General features: G+C 39.1%; 1 protein-coding gene across 1 annotated transcript in view; it reads left to right on the top strand.

The window, feature by feature from the left end:
- The first annotated feature begins 802 nt into the window (after positions 1-802).
- COL9A1 (collagen type IX alpha 1 chain) overlaps positions 803-16,097 on the top strand; it is a 75,262-nt gene continuing 59,967 nt past the window's right edge. Inside the window, exons 1-5 of the mRNA XM_054820977.1 lie at positions 803-816; positions 1,141-1,214; positions 2,597-2,674; positions 2,815-2,947; positions 10,908-11,304. Of these exons, the coding sequence (XP_054676952.1) occupies positions 803-816; positions 1,141-1,214; positions 2,597-2,674; positions 2,815-2,947; positions 10,908-11,304 (696 nt within the window). The remainder of the gene's footprint in view (positions 817-1,140; positions 1,215-2,596; positions 2,675-2,814; positions 2,948-10,907; positions 11,305-16,097) is intronic.

Genomic DNA, 16,097 nt, shown 5'->3' with positions numbered 1-16,097 from the left:
CACCTCTTTTCCTTGGTCTTTTAATGCATACAGATTTTAGTCTCTCTTTTTACATCCATGTGAACAAATATGAATAAATGTCTTTGTGTGTCCAAATGTGTAATAGTCTATGAAAAGTGAGTGTTTTATCAATGACAACAGAAGAACAGGAGTCTGCTTAGTAATGCATATGTGTATTCCTTGGAAAGGTTTGAGTTTAAGCAATGAAAACCCTTTTATATAATCAGTTTTATTCAGAAGAAACAACTGGGACATCACCAGCTAGGCTTCTCCTGAGGCCACCTGATGAGTAAATCGGTGAGAAATGGAAATGCCTTCTTTACAGGACTGGCATTCCCTTGTTCTCAAAGCTTTTAGTCTTAACACCACATCAGGGCCACCAGCTTCCTCAAACCCCCAGTACATACTATTCTTTCATCTGCCTGGCTGAAGAGCAGACCCAGCATTCAGTGACTGGCATCGCTGAACGCACGTTTTCTTAATCTCCCTGCCCTGATGCTGGTGCGAGCAGTAGCCTTTTCTTTGCTCTCTTGGCTTCTTTATATTCAATTGGCTCCAGAGATCCGCCTTCAGAGCCCGCCAGGACACACATGTCTGTCCAGCCTCCACCTCCTTCCCTTCATGAGATTAAAACAGACCCAGCAGCCGGCACCTCCCTCCCTGCTGGGTCCTGCGTGGGGCAGGAGGAGCTGTCTGCACCCACTGCCGCTCTCTTCAACAGGACTAATGAGAGGGAAGCAGGGAGTGTGACTATATACACCACGTATTCACATGAGAGAAGTGAAGAAAGCCAGCAGTGAAGATGAAAAGCAACTGGTAAGAGAACAAGTGGGATTTAGAGAAATCTGTAAATAAGAGATTAGAATGGTTAAAGCTGTCCTTGCCAGCTGCCGCCTTTGTTGTTTGGTTTTATGACAGCATTATGTGAAGGAAATGGTAATAGAAAGAGCTTCATTGACATGTTTTATTATAGGGCAAAGATAAAAAGTTCTCATGTAAAGAAATTGTCTTGTCAAATCTGTTAGTAAATCCTTAACTCGGGTTTTTATACATTCGATATGCACGGCTCTGAGGAGAAAGTCAATAACAGAATCTGTCAGAAACTATACATTCATACTGGAGTTTTCTTTCTGTTTACAGGAAAATTACAGCTTCCTTTTACGTGTGTAGTTTTCTGTGGTCTTTCATCTCAGCCACCATCCAGCAACAATCAAGTAAGGAGACAGACTTTATCTGCATTTCATCTCTCTGTAATTTTGACTGTCAAAAGAATTATTCTGAGCTTGTTCAAAATTAAAATCCTCTCTAGCTAGCCGTCACAGAAAGGGAGAACTGTCTATGTGGATGGATGGATGGATGCATATGAGAAAGAGAGGAAAAAGCAAGAGCTGTGTATGTTATTTTAAACTCGTTAGTAGATGTATTTTTAAGGTAAGGATTAAAAGCTGGATATAGGTGGTAGATACAGGACACAAACCTCCCCCCATCTTTCAGTGCTCCTAGTTAAAAATTCTTCTACGTGTGGCAACAAACTGGTTCTACTTTATTTGCTGGGCATAAAATGTAAATGGCTGGATGTCAGCCATATGTCTCATCAAATAATATAGAATGAGGCTGTTTCTGAGGTGTAACATGTCAAGCTGAATGTTCCCTTTAAGTTTATGTTGTCAGAAGGAAACCCACATTTATGGTTGAGCCTTTGCAGCACACAAGAGGCTCTCTGTAGGTTAGAAATGCATCTCTTTCCAACTTGCATGCTTCATTCTTCCGCATCCAGAATCTACTAACATTTTCCAGATTGACCTGATACTGGACTTGTACATGACTCTTAAACTCTTCAAATAAATGTTTATTTTTCCTTCCTCTTTCCTTAAATTAGGGGAATCTGGTAGGTTTTCAAGCTCATTACAAGGCTTAATGACAGACAATATTCTGAAAAATTAGATTTTAAAATTTGGTTTCGTCAACAAATTTCTTCTAGATTCGTCTTTGGGTCAACAAAAAAGGTCCATAAGTTCTTCTTGCCCCCACCCTATATTTCATGAATGATCATTCTCTGATCAAATGTGGCACAGAGGAAGGCAGGAACACCTGGAATACCAGAGAGGGTGGAAAAGCTGCCAACAGTTTCTCAACAGCCTCTTTAGTTGGCATGAGGTTTGTTTAAGTTTCCTTGGGACTAGGGAGAGTGTTGATTTAGGTAACTGACTTTTTTTTTCAAAGTTTGCTTAAACCACCAAAAGTTCCAAACCAAAAACTCCTTACACAGCAGGCCTTCTTATGCTACAACTATTTCTCCATAGCTCTGCAAGAGAAGAATTATTATAACGCTCTCATTTAAATTCTTGGAAAAAAGCCCTCAAATAATCAGTTGAGTTATAATTTTAAATTTGAAGCTCTCTAGAAACAGATGCTTATCTTCTTACACCTCTGACTTCACTGAGTACAGTTTAAATTTATTATTATATACATCTAATTATTATTATTTATAGCACTATTTAATTAATAATATTCTTACAGTTGCTTCACTTAAATTTTTAATGTGATCTGAGGCAATGTGCAGGCACATGGTTAATAAATTCTCCCTTTTTTGCAGGACTACCAGTCATTCTGGGTGCCAGTCAGAGAACTGATCTCTGCCCAACAATCAGGATTGGCCAAGATGACTTGCCAGGCAAGTAGCATTCCAACTTTCTCAGAAAAAATCTGCTTTTCAGAAACTTTATCAGGTTATATTCAGCTCTATGACTGCACAATTGTCTAATTAAATTAAAATGAAAGTTACATTCTGGACATGTATATTTTTTCTTGTAGGCTTTGACCTGATTTCTCAGTTCCAAATAGAAAAAGCTGCTGCTCAAGGAATTATCCAGAGAGTAGTGGGCTCCACTTCTCTACAAGTGGCTTATAAATTGGGACCCAATGTAGACTTCAGGATCCCAACCAGGTAATGCTTTTTGTAGTTTGACTTTGAAATACACGTATTTTGCAATATTATCATTTAAGGGATTGATCCTCTCCCCAGCTAGATCACTTCATTTGCAAAGCTTTTGGAAGGGGAAAGAGAAGTTAATTTTTTTTTTCTGTTTTCCTTCATTGCCACCACCAAGCCAGACTCATTCTTCAACAGCGATTTCAGGAACTTCCACTTTCCTCTACCAATGATATTGGTCAGGGTGCCTCAAGATTTGCCAATAGAAAGGGATTCACTTCTAGGAAGTGAAGCCAGAAGTTCTTGATGACTTGAAAAGAGATAAGGAGGCAAAGAAAAGATAACAGGAGGAGAGTGGGGAAAGTTTTCTCAAAGCATTGACACAAAGGGATTCTGCTGATCATGTAAGGATTGCAGAGACATGGTAGGATAAAAGCTGATTGATTGTATGGTAAGGGGTTTTATTTTTTCTTTTTGGATAACTGGTACACGCATGTTCCTGGCTGATTTATGGTCACTTAATCTATAAAAGATGAAAACTATTATTTAGCATGTCACAGGCAAGTTGCAATAGGAGCCAGGATTTAGGAATCTAATTGTATTTGTGCTTTACAGGCCAGACTTGCTGCCAGTGAGGGAATAGAGACAGTACAGCAGGGTAGAGATGTCTTTGCCAAACTTAGGCAAGTCTGTACTCTGGTCCAGCATCTTAGGTAATTAAGAATGCCTTTACTTAGCAATTAACTGGCAAGACTTTTAATTGGACTACTGTTTCAACTGGGAATAATAAGAGTGCAAAGTGTTTTTGTCATACTCTGGCTATCACCGACAACATTTGCTCGCTGCAGTCCTCCCTGGCTTCTACCTTTTTAGCCACCAGGTTAAGCTAGTTTAAAGCTTCACTGGTTGGTTACATTGGACTCGTGGCTACTTTCCATCCCAATGGCAAATCAAGGCTGCCAGTGCATAACTGTGAATCCAACCACAGACAGTAAATGGGATCTTCATTTCACTAAGAGTTGGAGATTCTCAGATTTTCAACTCATGTTTCTTAGCTTAGAAACAGTCTGCGCTATCAAAGTGCTAATATTTTAATTTTTAAGAAAGTTTAGACTTATTGCTATAAATGGCTCTAGTGAGATATATGCTCCATATATACAAGTTATCCCTGATCAAGTCTATACCAGCTATGTTAATACACCACGGCATCTGAGCTGATTACTGCCACTGGGCTTGTTGGCTGGGTATGGTGCTGCAGTATCATGAATTTACCACATTCAAAACACCGACTGGTACTTCCAGTCAACACTGTGCTGTTACACTGCAATGCTACCTCATGGCATACCTGAAATTGGGCCCTGGCTCAGACTAAAAAGTCACCTGCACGTGAGCCAAGTGTCTTGTCCCAGTGTGCTGCTCCTCTGTCACTGAGCCTGATCCTGCTGCTCTTCTCCAGTGTTATTTTACAGTGTGCCCCTTTCAGTAAGCTAATTCAGAAGGAGCGAAGTTGGCAGTAAGCAGCTGAGGCTAACAGCACAGGAGAGGCATACCTGATGCCATTTCCAATATTTTTTTGAAAAACCAGAACTCTCCACATTATCTTTATAATGTGGCATGGTAGGTGGTATGAATTTGCAATGATGAAATGCCTGCAAAGCATAACAAGAGTTAGCAAATTACGCAGAGCACCTCAGCAAGGCCGAGCATTTTCAGTGGCACAGGCGTAGCTCTGGCTTTCCAAGACCCAGGCATTGCAGCAACCCTGAACTCCTGTTGCACTTCTCTCCGGCCACACCCCGCTATCCTTTATTCACACGTGGAGTATTTAACGATAATGTAAATATTTCCTTGGGTAGCAGCGGGCAGCAGCTGCATCCCGCCGCTGCAGGCAGGGGAGGAAGAGGAGGGGAGGGAGAGGAGGGAGGAAGAGCCGCCTGAGCCGCCCCCCCCCCGCGGAGCTGTCCGTGTCAGTGGTGCTGAAACACCGCCCAGCCGCGGGGACCGGGGCAGCCCCGGGGGGTGGCGGGGGCCGCCGTAGCTGTCGCCGGTCACGGACACAGAGAGTATAACCCCCCGGTTCATGCCTCCATCGCTGTGAGCTCCTGCTTCGCCAAGAGGTGAGGGAGGCAAAACTAGAGTGAGCTTGGAAACAATACGCAGCGCTGTTTTCCCGATCTGGGTGGCTGACATAGGCATGAAGGCACAAGAGCTACAGGAACACTGGGGAGGGACCCTCGATAAACACGTCAGGCAACAGCAAGCTCTGCGCCTGCTCCGCTGCAGAGATCTCTTCTCACACCTTCGTTGAGCCATGTTAGTACCCAGTAACCCAACAGCCATGGACAATGTCTTCTCTTGCCTTATGAAATAGGGAGGGGTCACCCTAATTAAACCTGTTCCCCTATGTAAGGCATTCCAGGAAGGGATGGGGAGGTGGGCACATGCATAGAAATGGCATGCAAGCCAGTTACACTATCAGCAGAGAGGGCTTGCCTGTCACTGTTCAGTCAGTATTTATCAAAAATAGTAAAATATTTTTTTAGACTAGCATATGATCATTATACTAATGCAGACAAGCCCATGTTAGAGTGGCTATGGAATGGCAATGAAAGCTCAATTAGATGGGCATGGCTGAGCATATTTATTTGGTCTTTGCTATAACAATAGCTTATGCCCTGAAAAGCTTACACAGCTTCCTTAAAACACTACTAAATTGTAGCTTGGTCTTTTTGCTGCTTAGCATACTTGCCAAGGTATATCCAGAAGTATATCCGAGAATGAACAGAAATGATAGCATACAAGCCTTGACTTAAGCTTCTCCCATCATCCACATAAATTCCCACTGGCCATTGCTTTTTCTAGCATAAAATCTGCTGAAGTGTTAACTGTTCTTCGTGTAATTAGAACCTGTGAAACGGCCATGACTCATGGCCACTGTCCCTGACATACTGAACCTGTCATTTTTCAATTTAATGTATGTACCTGTTGTAGGTGTCCACCAGTTAGTAAGTACAAAATTAATACTGGTAATTTGGATAACAATTGTGTTGATTTTTAATTGCAAGCTTTAAAAAAAAATAGCACAGAGGAATATGTTCATGATATGTTTTTATGTGGGGGAAAAGGGCTAGCTATCTTTATGCGCTGGATGAAATCTTAATCCTTTGACTTCACAAATGCAGCTGTCACATCACAAGGCCCCTGTGTCCACATGGATAAATGAATGCCAGGGAACATTCCAAGGCATTCACACTCAATCATCTATACTGTTAAAATGTTAAACAAGACTTTGGCATGATTTGGGTCCAGACTAATTAGCACTCTTTAAACAATTCCTGGGCACAGCTTGGCAGTTAGCATAGGCCATGGACCATTCCCAATAAGCAGCTTGCATATAGTGTAATATTTTGGAATTAAGCAGGTTTAAACTTTTTCATGCCAGCTGAACTTAGTATCAGAGAACAGTCCTGGGCATACTGAATTTAGTAACGTGAAGGCAGCCTATGAATCCAGAAATGATACCTCTTTGCTTGCATCCTCATCTCAGTAGAAAGCAGAGCAACATAAAAATTGAAGCTGTCTTTTGAACAGTGTTTATATTTGGGGTAGTGGTGTACTGCAAACCACTTTAACAAGTGACATGACAAACACATTATGATAAGAAATTCTAAAATGAAAATAATAAGTTTATAAAGCTTTATCAGTAAGCTTGGAACATCCAGAGAATTTGATAGGCTGATTTTCTGGGTTTTTTTTCCTTTGGGAATAATGCTTCTCTGTGAAGTAATGCTCCTCAAATGCATATGCCTGAAGGTCTGGCTTTTCTACATCCAGCCACCAAAGTTCTTAAGGTGCTCTTCCTTTTGCATTACAAATAAGTTATCTTACATAGTACCGCTCCATTGATATTGATGATGACATTGTAATGGAAAAGACAAAATACAGCTAAAAGGCTAATTAGCTCATAAGAGAAATAATTAGCTCAGAACTGGATGTTTCTGAAGAACAGAGACCAGCTGAGGGTAATGAGTCCTAGCAAATGACTTCTGGCTAATGACTTAGGACAGTTGCTTTTAAAAATGCTTAGCTAGTTTTTATTGTTATTGCTTCTTTGATGGCTGCCAGATAGTGCCTGCCAGGTCAGCTGTGATTCTAGGAGGCTTCAGGAGGTGCAGACCCAAGTGTCTCCACCTTAAGCAAAGGAACCCACACCCGTGGGCATATGATACTGCATTATCATAAGGCTGGCCAGAGGAATTTCTACAGCCACCTCTAGTGGATTGTACTGACATTTCTAAAGTCTTCATTTAGCAAGCAGTAAGTTATCTCAGTGGCAATGGAGCTCACCTAAGAAATTAACTCTTAAAAAACCAGGTTTAATAAAATAAGCAGTTATTTTGTAGTATTCAAATCAATACATAGTTAACCTCTTAAAATACTCCATTGCTCTTGATGACTTCCTGAAGTCAGTGGGACTATTCAGGGCTTCCACCACCAAGCCAGATGACTTGTCTCTAATATATTGATGCCTCGGTAGGACTTAGCCTTGAAATCTTAAAGAAATCTTCTGGTAAGCACTCAAGGTACGGGATTAATAAGACTTTTAGGTATTCATGAAAAAGATTAAAAGAAAACAGTAGTGCTTCAGAAGTTCCCTTAGATGATTACAAATGTTTCACCCTTCCCCCCAAACTGTATTTAAAAAAATTAACCAAGGACTCAAATATCTTATAAAATATTGGTCTGATCTTGCACTCATTTCACGCTTAAAGCAGTTAATAGTAGTTCTGAATACACAAGGAAAGCAAGACTAGACTGCTCTCTTACAAACCTAAGATACAAAAATGAATTAAAACAATGCTTTAATGGCTTATATCCCTGGCAATTTTAAGGGGGTAGGAAATAGGTCGGGACTTAATTTGGCCTGCATACTTGAAATAATTTTGCATATTAATTCTTCCTTTGCTCATCCGCCTGAATCTAAGTTTAAAATTGCTTGATTTCCTTCCATAAATTAGTGGAATTGGAAACATGTATGTTAAAAATAATTTATGGAAATAATTTAAGTGCTCATATAGTCACCAGCTGTTCAAGATTACAGAATCCAGCACACTTCACTTTGCAGTGAGATGAAAGAATAACTGCTCTACAATTGTTTATTTTAATATGATAAATTTGCCATGGCTTCCAAACATTTAGCATTTTAAGCTGCTGACTTCAGTAGGGTTTTTGCCTATGTAAAGATCACAGGCTTTGGGAAAAACTGTGTACTGAAATACACTGTTACCACTAAAGCAAATGGAATTGCTTTTTGTTACTGTTGGAGTAAGTGAGATGAGACTCTGTCTCTGCTTTATTTGTAGAATTATAGGTACAAATCTTGTAACAGCCCCCTGCAGAGTACCTTTCTGGTGATAGGTCATGTTGTGCTTAGTTATGTTGACTCACATTTCTGGTACTAAGTCTTTGGTCTAAAGGCAGCTGGTTATTAAAAGTTTTTTAAAATGTAACTATTTGTCAAGGCCTGTGTACTGACTTTTTATCTTTACTGTTCTGTATAAGTTTCTTATAATTTAGTTTTCCCTTATCAATGACATAAGTTCTTACATAATTTCTCTTCCTTGTATATCACTTTTCTATTTTAATTTCTAAAAAGAAGGAGGACCCATATGATGGCTTGTAAAGGACTAACGCTATAGCTAAATATGGTGCAAAGAATCCTTTTGCCAATCTGGCATAAACAATCTCCTAATCAAAAAGTGTAACTATATTTGCTTACTGTTTTTTGTTTGTTTGGGGTTTTTTTCCCCGCAGTATAGTTATGTCAGCTGAGGTGGGGTGAGAATGTGTGTGATATTTTAAACAGTATTGCCATGACAGCAAAACTTATCAGCTCAGAGAAAGAATGAAAACCTCTCCTCAGAGGATCTGGGATTAGCAATGCCTCCTTCAGCTGCAGAGCTCGGTGCATCGTTTCCCTAGAGTTGCTGAACTTGACAGAGAGAAAGTGGAATGTCACATGGAGGCTAGTTAAAAAATTACCCAACAATACCACCTTCAATGAGGTAGTATGAAAACCAGCTCTTGTGCGAGAACAAACAGTGCGATTCAGCAAATGAAGAGATAAATGCCTCAGCTGACCTAAGGTTTTAGCAGCAGAGGACATTGAAATACCTGCTTAAGAGATATTATGGAGGATGAAGGACACTGAGGGCCATAAAAGATGTGCTGAACTGAATCAGAAGCTTAACAAGAGTCTAATATGTGTCTGGATAGGGAGAGGGAGTATGTTCCTGGAGCGGGAAAGAATACATAAATATATTCTGTAAGCTAGAAGCCTAACCAAAGGACAGGGGACAGCAGCATACACTGGAAAGTGCTCAGAACAGGAGGAAAGGTACAATGTCCATGCATTGTCATTTGCATTTAAAATGGCAAGATACAAACTGAAACAAAACAATAAAAGAACACAAGTTAGATAAATTCCTATCAGACAAAGCCAGCTGGGACAGACTACTGCATCCGCAATCAACAGAGACACAAGTCATAGCAAACCACAGGCAGTTTAAAGATATTGGCAAGGAACCCCCTGTCCCACCTTTGTGTATCTCCACACTTTGTGCAATGAGATAATCTTCTAGCTAAACATTCCCCTCCCTCATACACCAGCTTTCAGGTGCATGTAAAGGCTCACGGGGAAAGAGGAGAAACACCAGCAGTTTGGGTAGTGTATTAATAAGGTGAAGCTGCTGCTGCTGCCAGGCTTGTCCCGGTCCTTACTGAAATCCTGCTGAGGCTGTGCCGTCACCTGCTGGAATATGATTGCACTACAGCTTTGGACACTTTAACACCAAACAATGAACTGTAGAGACTCTCTTACTAAATCAGTAGTCATCAAGCATGCAGAATAAGAACTAACTAATTCATTTTTTTTCATTTCCCTCTCCCCGCCGGCCTAAAGCCTGAGGTTCACTAACGCTGGCTAAATTCCTGCTGAAATAGGGTTGGTCTGCCACTCCAAAATAACCTTTGTTCAAAATGCCTACTTGTCTGAGAAGTTATTCTAATGAATGCTGGTGACAAAATAGCTCTGTGTATCTCTATACTTAAGAAATTTATTAAAAAAACCCCTTATTCTTAAATGTGGATAGATAGCAAATAATGTATTGATGTTGACTGGATTATGACACTATAATTTTACGATCCATAGAATATAAAAAGGCATATATTTTAAATATTCTATTGGATTTACTGACACATTTGAGATAAAAAAATGACATTACTGTTTTGCACAGTGACACGGCCAGTAGTACTTGTTTGCATTTCCAAATCTCACATTATAGAAGTTGCAAAAGAATGAAACATTTTATAGGTGGCAAATCTGTTCCCTGCTACTTGTAGTCTTGTGGTTGAATGTCACTGGACATAATGCATTTTTACTGTGTGTATACTTGTCAATGAATGATTTGTTGAATGATTTCTGCTGAAGTGATAGCTAATACATTAACAAAATGGTTATTGTGAGGCTGAACAAGAAAATGTATTTGCAAAAGACATTCTTATGTCTTCAAAACCAAATCAGAACTGCACTATCTACCTGGCCAATCACAAAGTCACACTATGTTGACTGATTTTGTAAGTCTAATAGTAGGAAGTAGCATAATTGTAGGATATACTTTCTAAATCTGAAGTAGGAGTCTGTTGTTGCTCCATCCATTACACTTAGAAAGGGTTATCATCAATATTGTACAATGTTGGAAGAACCCACCTTTCTGAACCAGTTCCTTTTGCCATTAGCAACACTAATGACTCAAAAGGACATCCTGTTTTGGGACTCTGCATGCAGAAGAGCACCAATAAAAGCATGGTTGAAACAGGGTTCCACTGAGTAAGTGTTTCTCATTACTTTGTGGTGATATGCAGAGCTTTTCAAAACAAATACACAACAAATGTACTGTATTTTGATCCTACACAGTGCCATATATTCCAATGGACTGCCTGATGAATATTCCTTTCTAACTACTTTTCGGATGACTGGGGCCACACTTCAGAAATACTGGACTATTTGGCAGATTCAGGATTCTTCAGGAAAAGAACAAGTCGGAGTGAATCTTAATGGTCAAATGAAAAGTGTTGAGTTTTCTTATAAAGGAGCGGATGGAAATCTCCAAACTGCATCATTTTTGCATTTGCCTTTCTTGTTCGACTCCCAGTGGCACAAGCTTATGATAAGTGTGGAAGCAAACAGTGTCACGCTTTTTATTGACTGTATTAAAATTGAAACTTTAAACATAAAACCAAAAGGGAAAATCAGCGTTGATGGCTTCGCTGTGCTTGGAAAACTTAAAAATAATCCTCAAATTTCAGTTCCGGTAAGTTTCAAAATCTTCTATTACTGCAAAAAAGTGTTTTATAGGATCTTTATACTTAATCTTTTTTTGTGGAATGCATCTTCAAATGTTTTCTGAAAGCAGAAATGACAGAAAATAACAACTCCTTGGCAGGTAAGTACTACTTTTGCTTTTTAAATTTTGCATGTATATATACTGTGTAAGGTAAGAGATAACCTAGGTTATGTCTAAGTTTCAATAGTGAAATTTCTCAGCCATCCACACTTCTGTCACTGGATTCTGCTCTGTCTGGATGTACCAGTTGGATGTTCCTCTGCTTATCTCCTATGTGGATCTTGATCTAGAAGAAAGCCTCAGGACATGGATCTGTGGGCTGTACCTCACACCAAAGAGAGCAAAACATTGATTGAGCAAGAACTGGGACCCCTCTCTCATATGCCTGCACCAACCATCAGCTAGAGATAATTAAATCTGTCTCTGGCAGAATAAGTATTTTAAATCATTACTACAAAGGGAATATCTCCTACAAGGGAGATTGATGGAGGTCCTTTTGATCTACTCTGATGTTCACACAGCAAATAAGAGAGAGAATCACAGAAGAGTAGGGGTTGGAAAGGACCTCTGGAGATCATCTAGTCCACCCCCCCTGCTAAAGCAGGATCACCTAGAGCAGGTTGCACAGGATCACATCCAGGTGGGTTTTGAATATCTCCAGAGAAGGAGACTCCACAACCGCTCTGGGCAGCCTGTTCCAGTGCTCTGTCACCCTCAAAGTGAAGAAGTTTTTCCTCATATTGAGATGGAGCTTCCTGTGTTCCATTTTGTGCCTGCTGCCCCTTGTCCTGTCACAGGGCACCATTGAGAAGAGTCTGGCCCCATTCTCTTGACATCCACCCTTTAGATATTTATAAGTATTGATCAGATCCCCCCTCAGCCTTCTCTTCTCCAGGCTAAACAGACCCAGCTGTCTCAGCCTTTCCTCATACGAGAGATGCTCCAGTCCCCTGAACATCCTCGTAGCCCTCCACTGGATTCTCTCCCTGTGCGTTATAGTACATGCCTAAATTCACTATGGAGTGCTCATTTATTCTGTATAGCAAGACTAGGCAGTGAAATGCTTATTCTATATCGTTAGTGGATTTAATGCTGAAAATATCCTCTTCATGCTACTATACTGCAAGGAGAGTTGTTTTGATGGAGAAAATAACTTTGAGGGTGACATACGGTAAATATCGAATGATTTTGTGCCCTTCAACAAAGAAAACTGAATCTGAAAAACCTCAGGGATTTTATTATTTGATTATCTGATTTAGTTTCTGAGACAAATGATTAATATAAAACACACACACAAAGTGACATACCTGCAATTTCTGACAGAAAAAAATTTGTAGCTGTCACATCTGCATTTTGCCTTTCAGACATCCATGAAAGTGTTTTCTCAGCTAGTGTTCTTTCAGCTACTGAGTTATACTGCACTTTATGGTGAATAATGTAACAATTTTGTCCCACAATGGCACTAAATGACATTTAAGACTTTGGGAAGGCTATTTCTGAATTCACTTTGTAGATTAAAAGCAAATAGTTTCACAACACAGTTGAAAAAATTGCAGAAAACATTGCAAAGTTCTATATATTATCCTGTTCCTTTTCCAAGGATCCTCTTTAAGTGTGTTAGAACATATAATATGAATGGCAACATACCCATATATCTATAGGGTACTCATTTCAAAACAAGTTGAATGGCAAAAGACAATCAGATACTTAATATATTGTAACCATTTTCCACATCCCTACAGCGAACTTTTGCATCAACTTTGAAATAAAGAGTAAAGTGAGTTATAATCTTCTAACTATATTTCATGTTGTTTGCAAAAAAATGTAGCCACAGGATAATGAGCATTGTATAAACTTGAAAGGGGAAATGTTGCAACAAAAGAAGCATCTCATGCTTCATCACCTCTGTATGTATAGGTTACTATATTGCACTGGATAGAAATCAGTTTTACCTGAAAAATGATGACAGAAAGCTGCCTCAGGTGCCTGAAAGTGGCTATCTAGTATGTTGCTATAGAGGTGGATTAGGAAATGTCAATAGCCGAAAAGGTATATCCATTCCATTGAAAACAAAAGTTAGTCTTTGAAAACGTCATTCAAAAGTAACAAGCTGGAGCTGATAATGTAACAATTAGCTGCATACATATCTTAGCTTTTTTAACTGGTCTGAGGGATACTGGTGGATGAATGGGTGGATGGAATTATGAAAAGATTATATATTCTATGCGTGTTACTGGGATGAAAAAAATTCTACCCCAATATTGCATTCCTCTTTGGCAAGATACTTAGATTAAATGCACAGAGTGCTACAGGTATTAATGTAATAGTATTACAACACCCAGTATACAGTGCTACAGTGAACTGTGCCCTCAAGTTAGACACAGAGTCATTCCTTTAAAAATGAGGAGGGTTCCTGTTGCCTGTTGAAGTAAGGATTAGAAATGGCAGCCTACAAACAAGGAGAGAGATGTGGTATTAAGGTCACCTTGGTAAGAACTTGGGACTTCTCCCTCTTCTCTGTTGGTGCTCTGGCTGACCTTTGGCTAGGATTAAAGGAGTCAGGAAAAGCAGCAGAGGAAATCTGGAATTGTATCCCGCTTCCTCTCCAGCCCATGTTTTCCAGACACTTGCTCTTTTCAGCAAGGTATACAAATGAGGAGCACTGGTTACCCGAGGCTCTTCAGGCATCTGGTGGGAGGAAGAGCATTAAGTTCTGCCTTACCTATGTTTAAGCACACAGAGCATTAGGCACTAGTGTGAAGCTACGTTAAGTATAGGACACACTTCTTCAAGAGTGAAAGGACAAAATGGAATTAAGTAATTTTTACAATTCACCACTTACTGTGCAAAATATTTGTTTACAGCTTTAGCACGTTTCTGGGGAGATTCAGTCATATTTAGTGTATTTTGTGAAAAAAAAAATCAAATCTTTGTCTAAGGTAGGCCTTAAAACAGGAATATGATGCACATTTTTTGGCAAAAAGAATAACGAAGCACCAGAACAAATTATCAGGGAAGGAAGAAGGTAAGCATCACATTACATTTTTTAACTGAGTTTGGATGTCTAAAAATACACTTTAATTCAGACAGAACTCTCGGTTTCACAGAGGACTCACTAGATTGAATTGCATGGCTTGTGCTATGAAGCCAAAACTGACAATGGTAGTGGTCCAAGCTGACATTATGAAAATGTAGATTTAGGAAGACTATATTCTCTGAAATTATGACAAAGAAATTACACAATCTGATGGACTAATAATTTTGAAATGGCTGTTTATATTGCACAAGTTTCTGGTTTAGCCTGTGCATTTAGTTTCTCTTTAAATCAAGTAAATAAATCTATGGTTGAGGATATTCTAGGCTTATCCTGTAACTTGCTTGACTATACTCCATTTAAACATCTCACCAGTTTTGGTTATTTAATATATCCCAGGCACAATTTCTAATTTATTTCCAGGCATTGTTAAAGTGTATTACTTCCTTTTAGACCTTTAAAGGACATAAATTATGTTTCCTATTCTTTTTTTGCAGTATTCTGTGAGTGCTCTATTTATCTTGCAGAATAGGTCAACTTCTTATAGGTGCACTGTAATACATGTCATTTTAAAAGAGATTCTTTACTGCTAGTTGTTACTATGATTGCCTGGAAGAGTAATAGAGTTCCATTAGAAACTATGGCTTGCCTTTGAGCCTTTACAAAGATTTATTCCACAATTTCTGGAATGTTTTATGAAGGGCAAATTTTTATACAGGTTTACAGCTGCATTTTATCTTTTTTTTAGATAAAAAAGAAAATAGTTCTTTTTTATCTAAAAGTAATTCAAATAATCCACTATAAACTCTAAGCAATACAAGATATATCATAATTTCAAAACTGAAAAGGAACTTACTCTCTAAATCACATTTCTTATAGAAAGGTAAGGGCATTCATTTCTTACTGCTCAAAGATTAACTGCTGTGAGATGATATAAATTGCCTTAGTTTCTGTGATTTCAGCGGCATTACTTTGATTTTCTTATAAAAGACACTAAACACTTTGCTAGAAGTGATCCCGGGTCATTATTTAATTGGCATTTAATGCTGCTAACTAGTTCAGAGCAGCTACATGACTTGTAATGCTTAAGAGGAAGCTGCTTATCAATATTTGCTGAACAGGGATTAATTTACACCATAAACCAGATTGTGTCCATGTATTGTAAAAAGTCACGTCTCAGGTTTTTTTCACCCTGTGAAATCTCACATTCAGAAGGCTGAACCCTTGCTATGGAAAGTCAAATAACACCAGAATTTGCTGTACTGTTCTAAGGCTTTGAAAGAAGATGCAAGGATAGTGAGGCACTAAAAAACCCATTACAGAGATGTAAGAAAATGGATAAAACATATTTAAAATAGCTCTATAATGAGATCTGTTTAAATACGTGTAGCTTATTCTTGGTCACTTAATAAATGTACAAACAGTCGATAGCAAACTTCCCTTAGAACAAACATAGATATAATCGATGAAAAACTGTAGAAAACTTTCACCTGAAAATTGCTTAGCTGAGTTGTAGTTCCCCTAAAGGGATGTCTTCCCCTGAATCATCCCCGAGGCAACAATAGTCCAGTGGGGCACAGGAAGATAGTTCTCCCAGAAGGGACGTACAAATGCGTTCTGAGAGTCATAGTTTTCCTTAAAGCCTTCGGTAATGATAAATGCTTCCCTGTGACTGATGCCGTACTGAAAATACTACTACTAGTATTAGGTCTCATTTACATCTTAC

The sequence above is a fragment of the Grus americana genome, chromosome 3 (assembly GCF_028858705.1).
Source record: "Grus americana isolate bGruAme1 chromosome 3, bGruAme1.mat, whole genome shotgun sequence".
NCBI classification, from domain to species: domain Eukaryota; kingdom Metazoa; phylum Chordata; class Aves; order Gruiformes; family Gruidae; genus Grus; species Grus americana.
Note: the sequence above shows the minus strand (reverse complement) of the source record. Positions and strands in the feature narration are given on the sequence as shown.